We start from the raw sequence: 17,234 nt of genomic DNA, 5'->3' as shown, positions 1-17,234 counted from the left end.
TTTCTGTCCTCACATTCCCCATGCTTCACAGCCACGTTTCTGGAAAGTTTGGAGTTCTCACTTTCTGTTTTATGCTTCAACCCCTGCAGTCTGACATGATGATGCCTGTCCCCACGCCTCTGTTGAAATCGCTCCTAATTGCAGTGTTCAGCTAGCTCCATTGTCTATATTAATCAAGGAAGGCTTCCAGCTGTAACAAGCAGACCTAAACATCCAATGATGCAACGTGATAGAAGTTTATTTTCCCACTCATGCAACTGTTCTGGACAGGTGTTCGTGTGGGCAGATCAGCTCTTCTCTTTGCACATTCAGGAGCCCAGAGTCCCCACTGCCTGCTATAAGGCCCGCCACCATACCTGGCGATAGCCAGCCCCATCCCCTCACCCTCCACGGGCTAGACCTCCATCACATGGCCATACAGAGCTGCAAGGGAAGCCGGGACATGGGGTCTGGATGTGTGTCCGGGAACAAAAGGAAATGGATGTGGAAGAGCAGTGAGCGGTCCTGGCCACATCCTCCTCCCTTACATGATCTCCTCCGGGCTTCCCTGCCACCATCCTTTCCTGCCTGGTTTTTCTCCGACCTTGCAAGGCACACCACCTTAGTCTTTTCTGCAGACTCCTGATCGTCCCTGAGGCATCTTTGCTTTCCACCCTCTACCTTCTATTGTAGATGATCTCATCTGCTTCCATGCTCTTAAAACACATTTGAATGCCAATGGCATCCACGTCTATTTCCCTATATGGTCTTCACTCCTGAACTCAAAGCTTATATTTACAACTACCGCGTGATGTCTCCACTTCAGTAGATCACAAGCTCTGACAGTGCACACACCTGACAAGCAGCTCGCCAGACCTTCCCCAAATCCATTGTTCTTGCATCGTCGTCCATCCCAGTAAATAGCACCTAGCCCACCTGGTTGTTCTTTTCAGAAATCCGGGAGTTATCTAAGTGTACCTCTTCCTCCCTTATCGCCACTATATTCTGCACCAAGCCCCGTGGAGTCTACCTCTCCCATATTTACTTCCATCATCATCTGTCACTAGTCCTGGTCCGATTGCTGCCTGATTGGTTTTGTGGAATCTACTTTACCATCTTCAATCTATTTTTCATTAAGCATTCCAGATACACTTGTATAAAATCCAAATCTAACCTCATCAGTGTCCTGATTAAAACTCTTCGGTAGCTTCCAATATCTCTCTTACCCATCTCTCCAAGCTCATCTCTCTCTACCCTCCCCGTAATCACTTTCAGCCACACTGGACCCCTGGTTCTTCCTGGCAGGCACAGGGCTGTGCCAACCTCAGGGCCTTTGCACTGCCTGGGCACAGGTCCATTCCTTGGTGAAAAATGCGTTCCCTCCTCTCCTACAAAGCCTGGCTCCCTCCATCTCAGTTTGTCACTTGCTCAAAGAAATCTCCCTCTCTCAACCCTCCAAGGCTGGTAAAAAGCCCTTATCATAACTTGTACTTTTTCTTCATGGCTCTTACCGGAAATGTAATGTGATGCGATCATATTTTAAATGTCCATCTCCCCTCCATCTCCCTCTCAGGAGTCCTTCCTACCTCCCTCTGCTCTAGCCCCTTTCCCAGCACAGTGCCAGATACTTACTCCTGTTTATGAAATAAATCCAACAAGGTCACTACCCCAGAGTTGAAGCTTAGCAGAGGACACACGCAGTGACTGCTTCCGTGTCCGTGGTCTGCGGCACTTTCAAGTAGGGTGGAATGTAGAGACCTCGAGGTTAGGCCCCGGGGTGAGCTTTGAACTTACTGACCACTGACAAGTACAGCTATAAGAGACTTGGCTTTTCAGATGTCAGAATGGAGCATTTAGAAGTGAGACGTTTGGATCTTGTTAAACATAAAGACTGAACTTTCTTCTATTCACCCCAAATTTAACTGCAGCACTAACTAGAACACAAAGGGCATTGTTAGAGATCATCTACCTCAGGTCTTTGTTTTAAGGCCTCAGAGGTGACACCAGGGAAACAAAGGGACTGAACTGGTCTTTATTCCATTTCCTGTGTGTTTTTGCTGCATTCCATTAACTACTGATAGTTAACAATGGTATGCTTTCTTTGACCAAATTACATACATTTCTTTCCAACTTGTCAGATCTTCTCGGTGATATTGATTCTTTAGAATTAGGCCCATGGCAGGAAATTGAATTCCTGGAATGGATGTACTTGGTATTTGCTTTTAAAAGATGGTACGGGTTTCCCCCACTATGTGAAAGTAGAGTGCGCCTATGAAACCTTTTGTAAGTGAAATCCTGTAAAGTGGAGGAGCAATTATCATTTCCTAAAAGCCAAAATCCTCGTCAGACTTCTTTCAGTTAGTGAAAACAGGTTACTAAAGGCAGGTCTTTCATTAGAGAAAAGTGGCAAAAAGTGACCTTTCGGATAGTGGGGGAAACCTGTACTACGGAAGACTCCATATTTACTGTACCTTTAAGCATCCGAATCAATTTAATTAAATGCCATTAGAAGCACCAGGGCTGGGGCGCCTGGGTGGCTCAGTTGGTTAGGCGACTGCCTTTAGCTCAGGTCATGATTCTGGAGTCCCGGGATCGAGTCCTGTGTCGGGCTCCCTGCTCAGCGGGGAGTCTGCTTCTCCCTCTGACCCTCCTCCCTCTCATGCTCTCTGTCTCTCATTCTCTCTCTCGCAAATAAATAAAATCTTTAAAAAAAAAAAAAAAAAGAAGAAGAAGCACCAGGGCTGAAACAAACAAATACGACAGCAACTGGTATGTCAGGAGGTATTTATTTCTGTATTAAACTGCAAATACTCCCTCTTGGCCCTTAAGATTTCGTTTCAGTATTTAACTCTACTAGCTTTTGCTGTAGAATTGTTGATGGAATTTGTTTTGATGAATCTTTAACAAACACTTTACCTTAAAAAGAGACGGAAGCTTGTTTTATTACAGCAAAGGGAAGCTGAGGTTTCGCTGACATGCAGAATCTGGTTTGGGCTCCAATCACACAGACGGTGGATACCCTACTTCCGTTTTTTTCTATGTAATACCTTTTATTGAAATAAGAAGTGTGTATGCATAAACAACCACTAATTTGGAATCTCTTCTTTCTCTGCTTCATGTGTGATTACATTAATAGGTTTTGTCCACTTAAAAATGACTAGAAAACCAGCACAAACTGTGAGCAATCAAGTTTTTCATAAGTGAGCCGTAATATCTTAGCTGGTTACCTTTTTCAGAGGATGACAACACATCTTGTTTTGACTTTCATCTGAAAAATAGGTTCCTGATGAAGAAGTCCCATTAGTGAATGCGAGTAACAAGCTGTAAGTGTTCTAGTTTGAGTAAGTGGATGAGCTTGGGTTGCTGAAAGCCCGAAGGATTTCCACCACGCTTTCTTTCTATCTCAAGTCACTCACAGCAAATTAGAATTGACAAGCTTGATGGACTGAGACCTTCAAGGACAGCTAACGCCAAAAACTTGTATTTGTTACTCCAGAATCAAATAGTCTCTGTGTGCCTACTGAGAAATCCTTGTCTAGAGGCCGAGAAAATCTCACCAGATTAAGGGGGTTCCGAAGCTTTCTTCCAATGACCACATATGGACAGGCTAAGGGTGTCCTAGTGTATATTTTGGGTACCAACTGAGATCTGTCTCGGAGCAAATCACAACTCTTCTCCATTTTCAAGGTTAATTATTTATTGAAGCTTTTGTCCAAGTCAGATATGTCACTTAGCATTAGAAAAGATTTGTTAACTCTGAATCCTAAATGTAGAAGATAAAACCTCCAGAATGCACTTTGGAAATGGACCTGTAAATGGGAACATCGCATTTAACGTATCATTAAATGGGCGTTCACAAACCCCGTCACCCTCTACCCGTTGCTGTCTAGTCCCCAAAGGGCGCCCTCTTCCAGAGGTCAGAGACCACAGTGGAACTTAGGTGAAATTCCATTTCCTTCCATCGCATCTCCTGAAGCACATGCCTGAGGATTTACCCCTTTCTCTCTCTCTAATCACCAGATCCTCTCAACAGCCCCTGAAATATTCACTCTGCCTCTCCACCATCTCTGTAAACCCGAGTATATACATGGAGCAACCTCTCTACCTCATCCTTTCCCTCCTTCCCCCTCCACTGGTGTGTTCCTGTCCCTGTGCCTCACTTCTCTGATTCAGCGTGGAGGCCAGGGGGATGGGGGCTCAGCTGGGAGACATGATGCTCCCCGGCAGTTCGAATTAGGGGGACCTAGGGGAGGCAGTAAATCTGTGAACACTCCCCTGTGGTTCCACATCATTCCATCTTACCAGACTGCTCCCCACACCTCCTGTTGGTGTGCCCTGCATCCCTCTTTCTTTCCGGGGCAGTGACTCTGGGCGCCAGTCTTCCCTGCCCAGGAATGTCCCCACAGGTGACCCATTCAGAAACCAGCCCTTCGGTTCTGGCAGTAGGCGTGGACTTCTGCACCCAACTTTAAAAGAAATTGGAGCAAAGCTAATGGAAAACATGATGCGCTCTCCCTTCTCCCCTTTCTTCCTGGCTCTCCGAGGCTCTCCGAAGGATTTGCGTTCGGGGAGGACGGGGCGCCTGGGCTGTGGGAGGTGCTGGTGTTGTCTGAGCTGCAGGATACAGGCAGCAGTAGGGATGAGGTAGGGTGCAGGACGTGCCCGGAGTGCTGGCAGGGAATTGGCGCCGATCTGGGCCAGATGTGGCAGGTAGAATGGTGCTGCAAATTATCTACAAGACTGCTTAAAGAAGAGGCAGTCTTATATACCTCACACTGAAATAGCAGCAGCCGAGGAAAACATTACCATTTAAAACGGAGCAGGCAAGCCGTAGGCCATTATTTAAGGACCCTTTTACCTAAATTAACACAGCCTTCAGCCCAGCGGTAAGCATGTCATAAAAGACAGATATCCCCACAGCAGAAGATGATACTGATGAGGTTGCTCTAGCCTAAAAAAAAAAAAAAAAAAATGTACCGTAAAGTTCTGATAACCTTCATTTGTTACCGGACAACAGAGTATAAGAACCGTAGAGGCTAGCTACAAAGCCTATGACATTATCGTTTTGTTTTCCAGTAATTAATGCAGGCATCTTAAGTCACTGGATCCAATGAGCATTTATTAGGCATCTCTGTGTTGCAGGCACTGTGCCAAGGACCAGGGCTTCAGAAATAAATAAGGCCCAGCCCTGCTTCGCAGACTACAGTGGTCTATAGTGTGGTCTCAAAGCAGTTTGTTCATAGTGGGGGGAAAAAATCCCGAGTAGCAATGCTAAAGATCCCCTAAACCTCACAGGCGTGATTCTTTTAGCAATAGTGTTTTAATGAGCATGTGCTGCCCGCTTCCTGTTTACCTAGCGCGAACGTGGGCAGGATAAGTAAGATTCAACAGGAGGCAGCAGGGAAGGGGCTGTGCAGGTCACGGAGCTGCCTGATCAGAGGTGTAGACGTGTGACATTGAATCACATCGCCAGTGGTTGCTGAGTAATCAGTATGATTGGGGCTCAGTGTGTGTGTATGCGGCCCGTCTCTGCTCTGAGGTTGGGACCTATTTTTGATCCTGTAGAAGTCAACCTTGAGAACACGCCATCTGACATTCCCCAGTGGGATCAGACGGTTCAGGGCCCCGGAGGATTTAACACTTGAAAATGCATTCTGCATCCTTCTTCGGCAAGGCACCTGTGCATAGAAAGCCCAAGTCAGCCGTTCACCGCCACGCTCCTAAGTCACATCACCCCGGAGGCTTTTGAAAACAGAAACTCAGAACAATCCAGACAGAATCTCAGGGCCCAAGGCCCAGGCATTACTGTTTTTAAAACTCCCCAAGCTGATAGAGTATTTTTGCCCTTGATTTATGGAAAAGAAATCGAGGCAGAGCTCACCGGTAATTGTGATCCTGACATTGACTGGGGGAGAAGGGCTGACTCCTGGTGGCCTTCTCATCTCAGCACTCTGTCCACAGAGAGACCCAAGGTGAAAGCAGTTTTCAGCCTTGACCCTCAGCGCTAGCTCGTCGCTGCACGCAGACTTCACACATTCAAGTGCTGATCTGCGCCCAGTGTCCTGCGCACTTTCCAGAGTATGAAACTATGGGGCAAGTTTGTGTCACACTAACCTCATGTGGACCAGTGTGGAAGCCACTTCGTCCCTACATCTGAAATCTGTTCGTGGAAGTCTCTCCCACAGCACAGTCTTGGAGATGTTTCCAGGATGGGCAAAAACATAAAATGCAGATTGCTGTATGTTCAGAAACCTTCCAGTACTTAAGGGGAAGATGTACGTAGGGACGAAACAGAGTGACCAGCAGGTGGAAATAGGGTGATGACCAAACGGTTTCAAGCCTGTGAAGAAGAACGTTACCTTGATTCTCACGCACTCTGGACCATTGAACTTACCTATGTGGAGGGTCATAGCTTTGGGGAATAATACAGTTTCACAAAGAAACAGGCTGGGAACTCTAACACAGAAGCTGAACTGGGTGGAAGGACAGTAAAAGGAGAAGATAAAGAAAATCAGATTATTCCTGGCAGCAATTTAAAGTTCAATGACTTTGAACTCCTCTTCTCTTTTGGATTTCTATCTCTATCTACTTGGAACAATTTAACAACCTCCAGTTTTAAGTTTAATGTGTTAAAAATAAAAACCAATTTGAGGCACAGATATCATATCACATTTTTGACAGCTTGGCTGGGACTTGAGCTGAAGGGCACCAACTTTCTTGGTCATTCTGCTGGAGGTGAAAGATAGATTATTAAAAGGGTCCCTTATCGTCCATATTAAGGATTAACGGCCCTCTCCCAGGTGCTGTGGCTATTCTTCATTCTGTTTTTCTTCCCTGAGGTTTCTTATCGGACCCCTAGAAGGCAAAGGGATAAAGTGAAGGGGACAGTGGTTGAGCACCTGATAGAATAAAATTCAGGAAAAAGCTTCTGGTCTACCATGAGTTAAAATTTCAAGAAGAAAAAATAGTGATCAAAGAGGAAAATGATGTAAAAAAAAAAAAATGTGTGCCCAAGTTGTCTTTTTTTTTTGGAAACCACTTTCAAGCCTTCCTGAGTGACACTGGGAAGTAAATGAGTAATGAATTGGTTGCAAGCTGGCTAGCTAACAAGTATGTACATGGCTAGTTGGATAAGAGGAATGTTAGCTTAGCGATAACTTCCCAAAGAAAATCCATCTTCATGTCTCTTCTTCTTTGGAAAGCAAAGCAGTATTTTTTTCAGTTGAATACCAAAAAAATTCACACAGGAAAAGATGTGGAGGGGCATGAGACTTATCTTCAAGGTAATTAATTATTCAACATAACTTATTGATTGATCTGTACCTTCCTGTCTAGCATCAGATGCACTGCTTTCCATAACACTGGGGAATTCCCACCACAGAATTAAAACTGTGGGGTCCCTCCTGGGCATTGCTAAGCGTAGTAGCAATGTGGGATTTCCATGTTCGGTCTGCATCAGTGAATGAGAGGGAAGACGGCCATGGGCGGGAACCGGGTCGCCCCTCCTTGCCCCTGCTGGGGCTCAGGAAACTCTTCTCATCAAGAGACTTCATCGGGGTTCCACTTGGCCCTGTTCCCTAAGCTCCCCTTCCCACCTCCATTAAAGTCTCTGGGCCCACATGGATACAATCGAGGGCCATGTGCCGAGGTGTCAGACTGAGGCTGGCATTCTCGATGCCTCTAAACACGCTTTTCATCATCCTCAAGTATGTGCTGATCCCTTTACCCACAGACAGGTTACCTGCAAGTCACCCTCCGCCATGCCTTTGTAGGCCAGGAATTGGGTCTTACGAGGGATTTGAAACCTTTTTTTTTGGTGCATCCCTATAAGGATTTCTTCCTTTGTAAGCAGTTTTAGTATTACATCCACTTTCCTGACATTTCCAGAGATGTAAGTACTTACATGGTCCCGCATCATGGAATCTTAACTGCGAGCAAAACATATCTCCGATCATCTGCATAAGAGATGCTGACTAATCCATTGCTATCTCACCAAGTAAAACTAAACCCAACCTAGAGTCATGCCATGTTGATGTCTAGTGTCTCCTTTGGTCTTAGAACATACGAAATGTTAGCTGATGTCCTTATTGTAAAATACTTTGCCCTTAATGACATATGGAGTATCATGACTTATTCATGACCAAAGAAGCTGAAGTTTTTATTAAAACAGTTCCCTGAGCCATTACTTGGAACCCCAGAGCATATCTTCTAAACTGTGAGACAAACATAACATGATCCACTTCTATTGTTCATGTTTAAGGATTTTTTGCAGTCAACAAAGCATTACCTTCAAAAGAAAGGAATGCCTGTTCAAGCAATTTTTCAAATTGTTCCCAGATATAAATAATGGATGCACATACACTTTTTTTAAAAGATTTTATTTATTTGACAGAGAGAGAGAGAGTGGCAGGCAGAGGGAGAGGGAGAAGCAGACTCCCCGATGAGCTGGGAGCCCGATGTGGGGCTCGATCCCAGGACCCCGGGATCATGACCTGAGCTGAAGGCAGATGCTTAACCATCTGAGCCACCCAGGCACCCCACATATACACTTTTGAAATGGTTCCAATCCTGCAAATGCTTTTGTAAGACTGCTCCTTCCCCATCCTTGCCACCACCCTCAGAGGACTGAAGGGAAATGCAAAGAATTTCCGTGGAGACATTTTCTCCTTCTGTCCTGACACCTACCCCTTAGCATGACACTCCCTGACCTTTCCCTGAGGAGAACTTATGCCTTACGCCCCTCATCACCTCAGTCAAGACTCTTGAGTCATCTACGGTTACTGGATTCTTATCATTTAAAGGTTCGGAATATCCAGTAATCTGCCCCAATATCCCACTTTTCTTCTACCTGCCTCCCATTCGTCTCTCTCTTTAACCCATGGTCTGCTATCCCTACCCCCGCCTCCCTGCTGCCCTCTCACTTGGTAGCTGTTTCATTTCCCATCCCCCTCCCTAGGAAAAACCCCGGCATCTGTGAAGTACTCTCACCCCAACAGCCTATGATGCTTTTAGGATCTGCAGCCCACCAACTAGTTTTCATTTTCCATCTCTTCCCCAACATCTTCCTTCTCCTCTATCCCTGGCTTGGATTCCATGGGCTTCCATGGCATTCTATTTGCAGTCCCTGTATCCTTCCAAGCTCCTTCCTGACCACTCCCATCCAATTCCATCCAGTTCATACCTGCCACAGGGCAGCTGAACTTGGCTGGAGAAAAGCAACATGTTGACCTGTTGTCTCTTTTTAAATTCCTTGCCACCTGCCTCAAGTTGCCTCTCAGCACCCTGGCCACTAGACCCCTGGCTATGGTCAACTTGCCCCCCAAGAACCGTTTCACACCTTCCCTTCTTCCTCTCTTCTGTCCCCCTCCTCCCTCCTATTCTCTAAGCTCCAACTTTTCCTCACACTCAGCAGATGACCTCACTTCTCACCCCACCTGGAGAACAAGCAAGAAAATACAAGAGAATGTCCTCATCCTCCTGCCACCAAATCTCCCATGTTCTTGCTATGGCTGTGGCTACATAGCCCGGCTGTCCTCACTCTTGTTCCGTGGCCCACCAGCCCATTGTTCCCGAATCTTCTCAGCACTCCTCCGTGAAATCCCTCCTGCAACTGCTTGCTTCCTCTGTGACATCACCAGCAATTCGCTTCTCTCTGTTGAGTCACTCCCAATGGTGAATGAAACGCTCAGAATCTTCCGGGTGATCTATGAAAACATCTCTTGGCCACTCAACCTCTCCAAGCCCCATTTCTCCACTCTCCATAATAATAAGACTTTGTCAAAGGTGGTCTGTGCTCACTCTTCCCCTTCATCAACTCTCATTATCTTTGGAGCCCAGCTGATTAGACATATGCCAGCCTAACCAAAGAAAGTACTTTTGTCCCCGTCATCATGGATGGCTTCCATGTTCCCCAGGCTGGTGGTCAGTTCCTGGTCTTGCCTATCATCCAGTAGTCTCCTTCTCCTTTATGCATCTGCTTTACTGGTCTTTTCTGACCTCACACCCTCCTGGCCCTCCTTCCAGCTCTCTCTGTCCCTTCTCAGGCTCCTCTGAATCGTCTTTTCACACCCTCTAAATATTAGAGTGTCCCGGGGCTCACCTTGTGTCTCCTGCTTGCCTTTATTTGCATTCATGTTCCTATCCATTCTCCTTGTTCTAAATAACATCTCTATGCTGAACTCCAAAATGTTATCTCCAACCCTGACATTGCTCCTGAAATCCCGATTTGCAGACTCTGCTTTATTCTGTAGCTTCTCTTTCATGTCCAATGGGCATCTCTACCCAACTTGTCCCAAATGGCAGTATTGGTTTCACCACCTAAAGCTACTTCTCTCCCAGTATTCCTTATCTCAGTAAATGGCACCTCCAGTCCCCTGTGGTTCACACCAGAAGCCCTGGGGTAAAGCTTGATTCCTCTTTCCTTCACCCAATAGCCAAGTCATCAGCAAATCCTCCAGCACAGATGCCAAATCTGCCCATTGCTCATCATTGGCCTGCATCCAAGCCAGGATTATGTCTCCCTACTCTAGTGGAATAGCTTCTTACCTGGTATCCCTGGTTCTATTCTACTCTCCCCAAACTGTTCTAGACACTCAGAAGGCTTCTTGATTTCCTGGTGCCCCTTGATCACTCCTCAGCCACAGGGACTTCCAGTGGCTCTCCTATGCACCTAGACCATGTCCACCTGCCTTCACATCTGCTCTTCCCTTGGCTTGGGAACTCCAGGCTGTGTCTTCGGTATCTGGGTCCTTATCATCCTCCGGGTCCCTGCTGCAAAGCTAACTGTTCCCAGAGCAACACACATTCCACTGCCACATCCCATAAACTAACAACACCAGTATTCCCCACCTGAATTCTTCGATCCCCTCACCTTCCAGTACTTACAAGTATGCCACATTTCAGTATCGCTATTTCTTTACTTGCTTAGTGTGTGACTTTAGGTGGCCTATTAACTGTGTGAGGCTCAGTAAAATGGGACACAAATAGCATCCAGCCTTTGAGATTGTTGAGAAAATATTGTCTTGTACTAAGTTCTCAATTAAGTGCTAGGTAATAGCTTTTAAAATAGCATACTTCCAACCTTGGCTTTATCCTACCAGCCAAACAGAACAGGAATCAGAATTAGAGAAACAAAGACACAAATACTGAAATGAGTATGAATTTTGTTCTTCATTAACTTCCATCTATTTCTGTCTGCAATGATTCTTTAAGAGAACGTGGAGTCCCTTAAAAGTCTAAATATAACCAGAAAAAGAAAAAAGCCAGAAGAGTTGAACTGGTTGCTTCTGTGAAGCAGGAATGGGGAGGCGGGGGTGGGCAGGTGGTCCTTGGGGTGGTGTCACTGCCATTTGACATATGACTTTGATACAAATAAACTTGAATTAAAAAGGAGAAAACACCATAAAATAAAAAAAAATTAAAAAATTAAAAAAAAAAAAAGGAGAAAACACCGAAAGGAGTTACTGTGGTGTGTTAACAGGAGTTCTGGGGCAACCTGGAAGAACTATTGACAGTTTTTTTTCTTCTTTATGTTTTCCAAATTCATGAAATGATCCACAGTGTATTTCTTTGGGTTTTATAATGAAAAATGGTGTATATGCCTTTTTGCATATTTACTAGATATTAGATGGCTTAATAGAGGGACGCCTGCGTGGCTCAGTCGGTTAAGCCTCTGCCTTCGGCTCAGGTCATGATCCCAGGGTCCTGGGATGGAGCCCCGCATCGAGCTCCCCACTCAGCAGGGGATCTGCTTCTCTCTCTCCCTCTGACCCTCCCTCCTGCTCGTGCACTCACTCTCTCTCTCTCTCAAATGAATAAATTAAAAAATCTGTATAAAAAAGAAGGCTTAATGGTGGGTTAATTAGTAGGACACATTTCGAATAGACTCTAAAGTGAGAAATACAGTTCCTGAATTAAACTAGAGAACATACCATACCCATCTGGGTGTGAATACACAGTGACGGTCTTGTTGAGAAGAGGTCCAGGCAGAGCTGGAACCAGGTAGGTAAAGAATAGACAGTTTCAGGGTCATCTCACATTCTGAGCATCGTATTTCCATTTAAATAAAGAGACCATTTATTCAACATCTGGAAAGGAAAGCCAGCCCTAAAAGCAGGCCCTCCCCGTGCAGGCTGTCTGGAAAGAGTGAGGTGGGTCTCAGTTCATGCTCCTCTCTGCTACCTTGATGATTGAGCAGGGCTCCGTGATCTCTTTTGACAGACTGTAGAAATGTTTTGTAAAATCAAATGTCGGGAACTGTGAAATGTCAGGGGATGAAGAATCACTCCACCTTCCCCACTTAATAGGAACATGCTGTCTATTTCAGGATGGATGGTCACAGTATCACTTCGTAGCCTCATCGTCAACCATCGAGAGGGATCGGCAAAGGCCCTACTCCTCCTCCCGCACGCCCTCCATCTCCCCTGTGAGAGTGTCTCCCAACAACCGCTCAGGTAAGAGACGCCCGGAGCCAGCCAGGCCTGATTTCCCTCGGCGCCAGGGCCCTCCTTCCAGCCCCTTAGCTGACGCACCCCCCAGAAGGAGAGCCATCCCAGTCTGGACATTTGCTAGAAATATCAAATGAGTCCGTTTTCTTTTCTAGCAGTGGTGACATTGTGTTATGTTTACACAGACTCAGAACAAATCCAACAGATTTCTAAAAATCTCAAACAGTTATACACATGAAATGCATGTCATGGACCTGCTTTCAGTGAGCAACGAGAATAAAGATAGCTGTCAGACATTTGCAAATCAGGGTTTTCTGTGGACGTTTTTCCAACTTAAAATAGTTTGAGTTGCATTGTATTGATTATAATTGGAATAATAGAGTAAGGGAGAAAGGGCATGCTGTTTCTTGCTTTAAAATGACTTACATTTGAAATATCTCATTGAGGGTTTCATTACTACTCCACATCTGATTAGCCGGTTATTATTACCTTTAAGCCAGCTGATAAATCATTGATAAAGTCTTATCACAACCACCCGGAACTAGTAAGTCACTCAGTTTAAATTTTTTTTTCTAATTTTGCCACGTTCCTATTGCTTAAATTTTCAACTAACTACTCTTATTTACTTGTAAAAATACTTCATTTTTATACCCTTTTCATCACATTATATAATGCCTAAGATTAAGGAAAAAATTAAAGGCAAAACATTAGCACATCATTTAAATTATAGTGGTATAGTCTTCATTGTTTTTATTCCAAGTGTAAGTTTAAAGACTGTTCTTTTGATTTCTGCATTTCGAGTTTTGTTGTGAGAAGGAAGGATGGATAAATAATTATATAAAAACCCAGATAGATGTGTGTGTGTGCACATGCGTATGTGTCTGTGTGCATGCACGTGCATGCACACACACATACACACACACACACCCCTATCTAGGTTTTTATTTAAGAAGAGTTTCTACTTGCTCTTTGCTGCCCTCCATCCACTGGGCAACTGGGTCTCAGAGGGCTTGGTAGGAGAGTGCTCATCTGCCCTTGAGATCGTTGGCCGTCAAACTTTACACCACATTTTACTGTCAGAATGATGATGAAAATCAGACATGAATGGGGAACATTTGACTGAAATAAATGACTCTCTCCCAACCCCATGAAAGCTTCTATTTCTAGTGTGGTGTAACCGCTTGTAATGTTCGGTCCTCCACTAGAGGAGAATTGGACACCACCGTGGGATGGAGAAATTTCCACCTTTGGAAGCACAGGGGTGACCTTTCACGTGTCTTACCTCCAGACATCTTAACAAGATAAAGAATAGTGAGTCTGGGAAGCACGAGGATGGTGTCTTTTTAAAAGCCCTAATTATTGCGAACACATCAGTGTTAGAAGGATGAACAGACACAGTAGATCAGAAGGTGCCTGGAAGGAGAAGGGGCAGAGTGGGAAGAGCTCCCCCAGCCTGCTCTTTCCTCCTCAGGCACATCAAAGACACCTAGTGAACACTTGTTGGCGTGATTTGATTTTTTCCAGGAGTATAATCTTAGTTTACCGGAGACTCGGACCACTGTGTATGAGGTCTTGAGAGATAATTACACACTTGACATAGTTTACTAAACCCCACCATCTGTGCGCTATTAGATGCTAATTTTGAGAGCTTTGGTCAAGAGGCTCCTTTGTCCCTTCGTGGTTGCCTGGCAGTGACTTGTAAAAGGTTAGCCTTTATGCAGGAGGACCTAGAGGCAAAGGAGCAAGGGCAGGGAAAGGACTCTCCCAGGAGAGGAAGACAGAGAACAGAAGAGAGGAGAGAGAGCGGTAGAGGGTGGAGGAGGTGAGCGAGAGCCAGCAGCCGATATTCTGAGAACACACGAGAACTGGACACACATCCCAGTCCAGTTATGTGCAGCAAATGCCATTTTCTTCCCTGTCTTCCCAATAGACTTACACCCAGAGACTCTGATGCAACTGGTTCTGGGTGGGGCTCAAGTATCAGTATTTTGGAAGTCTTCCAAGGATTTAATTCTAATGGGACCTCTCAGGGTTTTGATAGCTGGGCAGCAAGCCTGGGTTTTGTTTGGGTAGGTTTGAGAAATAGGTAGGCTGCCGCTCAGAAAAGGATGGGCAAAGGCTCCCTCTGTTTCTCTCGCCTGCATGTGGCTGCAACGTCTACTAAGCCCTCTGCCCCTGATTCTGTTTATTTGCATGTCCATTTCCTGACCCCCACGAGTTCAGAAAGGGACATGATTCATGTTTCTGTTTCCCAGTGTCTAGCATAGGGATTTGCCCATAGAAGATACTAAACTTAATGACAGGGATCCAAAGAGAAGTTGGGGCTCCCTCCCCAGGTCCTACAGGCAGCAAGCAGCCAGGGTGCCAGGTGTCGGTGAGAGATTGCTGGGGGTGTTCATCAAGGATAGCTCATCGGGGAATGAGCTCTCTGCACACCCTGCCCAGCCCACCACCTGGGCTGATCTTTGCAGGTTGGGTGACTTCAGCCCCACAAAACACCCTGGGTGTTCATCTGGCTTCCTTTAGGACAGTTTCTGGGTCACTCAGAATTTAAGTAAGACTGCATTTATTTTAATCAGGGATTCTCCAAGATCAGTAACAGCTCCTCTGAAACACATTTAATTTTTAAAAAGGAACAAAGGAAGAAAAGAAGGAAGGGAGGAAGGGGGAGAGAAAGGGAGGGAGGGGAAGGGAAAGAAAGGAGAAGAGAAGAGAAAGAGAAATAAAGAAAACAAGTCTGATCTCATTCTTAAAACCGTCTTGTACACCTTTGGTGGGTCACGTCCCCATCAGGATATCTTTCTAAGAAAGATGGCCCCAGGAAATAGTCTTTAATTACCAACCCCCAAGCTGAGTGCCCCCTTAACTAGAAAGCACCAAGTGACAGGGAGTACAGGGAAGGTGTAAAGACGAGAACTAAAAGAACAAAGAATCAGCAGGTCCATGCACACATATTGGTATAGGTTGAGCCATGTGTCTTCATGACCTTAGCTGTTTGTGTGAAAAGCTATCTGTGCTGTGGAATGAGACACAGAGAGTCTTCCTTTTGATTTCTTTATGTAGCAAGTGCCCCAGCTTCACCTCGGGAAATGATCAGCCTCAAAGAAAGGAAAACAGACTATGAATCCACTGGCAACAATGCCACTTACCACGGAACTAAAGGAGAACACACTTCCAGGAAAGACACCATGACAGGTGAGCGCAGCTCTGTGCCTTTTCTCCTCCGAGCTGGTGACGTGATCTGGGACAGGGTTAAGGGCCGGGACATGAGACTGAAAGCCACACTCAGCAGCTCAGCAGGACTTAGCAGCTAGCAAGTCACTTGAGAGCTTGACAGCAAGGAGTCTCAGGAATTGGGGGCAAGGAGATTAAGCCAGAGGAATAAAAACTGAGTGCCTTATACCTGAAATTAACTAAGAGAAAATGTTCTCTATGCACATATTATTCTTTCACCTCTCACCTCCCCCTTTCCTTCTTGCTTGCCCAGCTCATAATATTCCCTCAAATTAGAGAGTGGAGTCACAATAGATTTCTTCTTAGCTGGCATAATCTGGAGTGGAGAGGACTCAAGATGGTGGGTGCGCTGTAGCCAAGCTTTGCCACCATGAACAGAAGGGAGGGGAAACGGATAAGAAAAGAAGGGGAAGAGAAGGGAAGGGAACAAAGAAAGAGGATTTCAGGGAAATCCACGGAATTCCTGCTGAGACATTTTCTCTTCTTGACATGAAACCCATCTTTTATCATGACAGACTCCTAAGGAGATTCATTAGAACCAATAATCACAATTTCTCTATGGATGCATTGATGTTTTATCCCCTCCATCCCTCACTACCCTGATCGTACCCCTTGTCTCTCCCTTCTCATCAACTGGGACTCCAGCAAGGCCAAAATTGGTGCCCATTGCCACCCATCCAACATGCGCTGCCCGGCCTTTCTAATAACCAGCCTTGCCCTTAACTCCCTTCTGTTCTCTACAACTCTCCTTGTTCCCATTCATCATCCCTTCCTGGCTCTCCATACACTTTCCCCTGCCCTGGTTTTTCCCTTCCTCCAAGAAGCAGGACTTGGGGGCATTGGTGTAGAAGAGGTTATGCCTTGAAAACTGAGCTGCCAGAGCCAACAGGATCTCCACTAGGGATTCCACCCCCTCTCTGCCACATGGAAGTGCAGATGGGTCCCTCATGAAAATAGGCTGTGAGGAGTAGGGTTTTAACAGAACATAGCCAATCATGAAACTGAGGTGTGAAGGCCATAATCCTAAACACACACTGAGACCTTCTTATCAAGAGGATCTTAAAAGTGTGAGTTTCTCAGCTATTATTTAGGTGTAGACCTGCAGGGAAGCAGAATAGACAAATTGGATGATTTATTAAGAGGTCTACCAAACCCAGGCCATTTAAGATAAATTTTTCTAAGGTAAATGCATTTACCCCCAAGGCAGTTGTTTTCCATGGTAACTCAGCATTGACTGCAAGAGAGAAAAGCACAATAAACCCCCATGGTCAGCACTCTGCCCTCCACATACACACCTACCAGGGAATGTCTCACGCCTGCACTCATTACACAGGACATACCTTATTATTCTTATTCACTGCTTTCCTGCCTTAAATGTTTCCCCTGTTGTAGACAAGCATGAACAGAGGAAGCTACGAATCTGAATGTCGAGTCCCTAGAGTCAATGCGTTCAGCAGAGAATCTAATTTGTGCCAGTTGCTCTGGAGTGGTGACACCCAATTCCCCTGGCCCATTCATTTTGCAATTATGATTGCCCTAGGTAGCCACATGGCTGGCACTCTGGGATGACCAGTT

The 17,234-nt window shown here is 45.6% G+C and overlaps 1 protein-coding gene across 2 annotated transcripts in view; it reads left to right on the top strand.

The window, feature by feature from the left end:
* CTNND2 (catenin delta 2) overlaps nucleotides 1-17,234 on the top strand; it is an 893,404-nt gene that overhangs the window by 863,499 nt on the left and 12,671 nt on the right. For both annotated transcript variants that reach the window (XM_034998887.1, XM_034998886.1), the window contains 2 exons: nucleotides 12,305-12,431; nucleotides 15,489-15,620. In XM_034998887.1, the coding sequence (XP_034854778.1) occupies nucleotides 12,305-12,431; nucleotides 15,489-15,620 (259 nt within the window). The remainder of the gene's footprint in view (nucleotides 1-12,304; nucleotides 12,432-15,488; nucleotides 15,621-17,234) is intronic.

The sequence above is a fragment of the Mirounga leonina genome, unplaced genomic scaffold, assembly GCF_011800145.1.
Source record: "Mirounga leonina isolate KUSES-001 unplaced genomic scaffold, KU_Mleo_1.0 Mir_95, whole genome shotgun sequence".
NCBI lineage: Eukaryota > Metazoa > Chordata > Mammalia > Carnivora > Phocidae > Mirounga > Mirounga leonina.
This window is presented reverse-complemented; position numbering and strand designations above follow the sequence as displayed.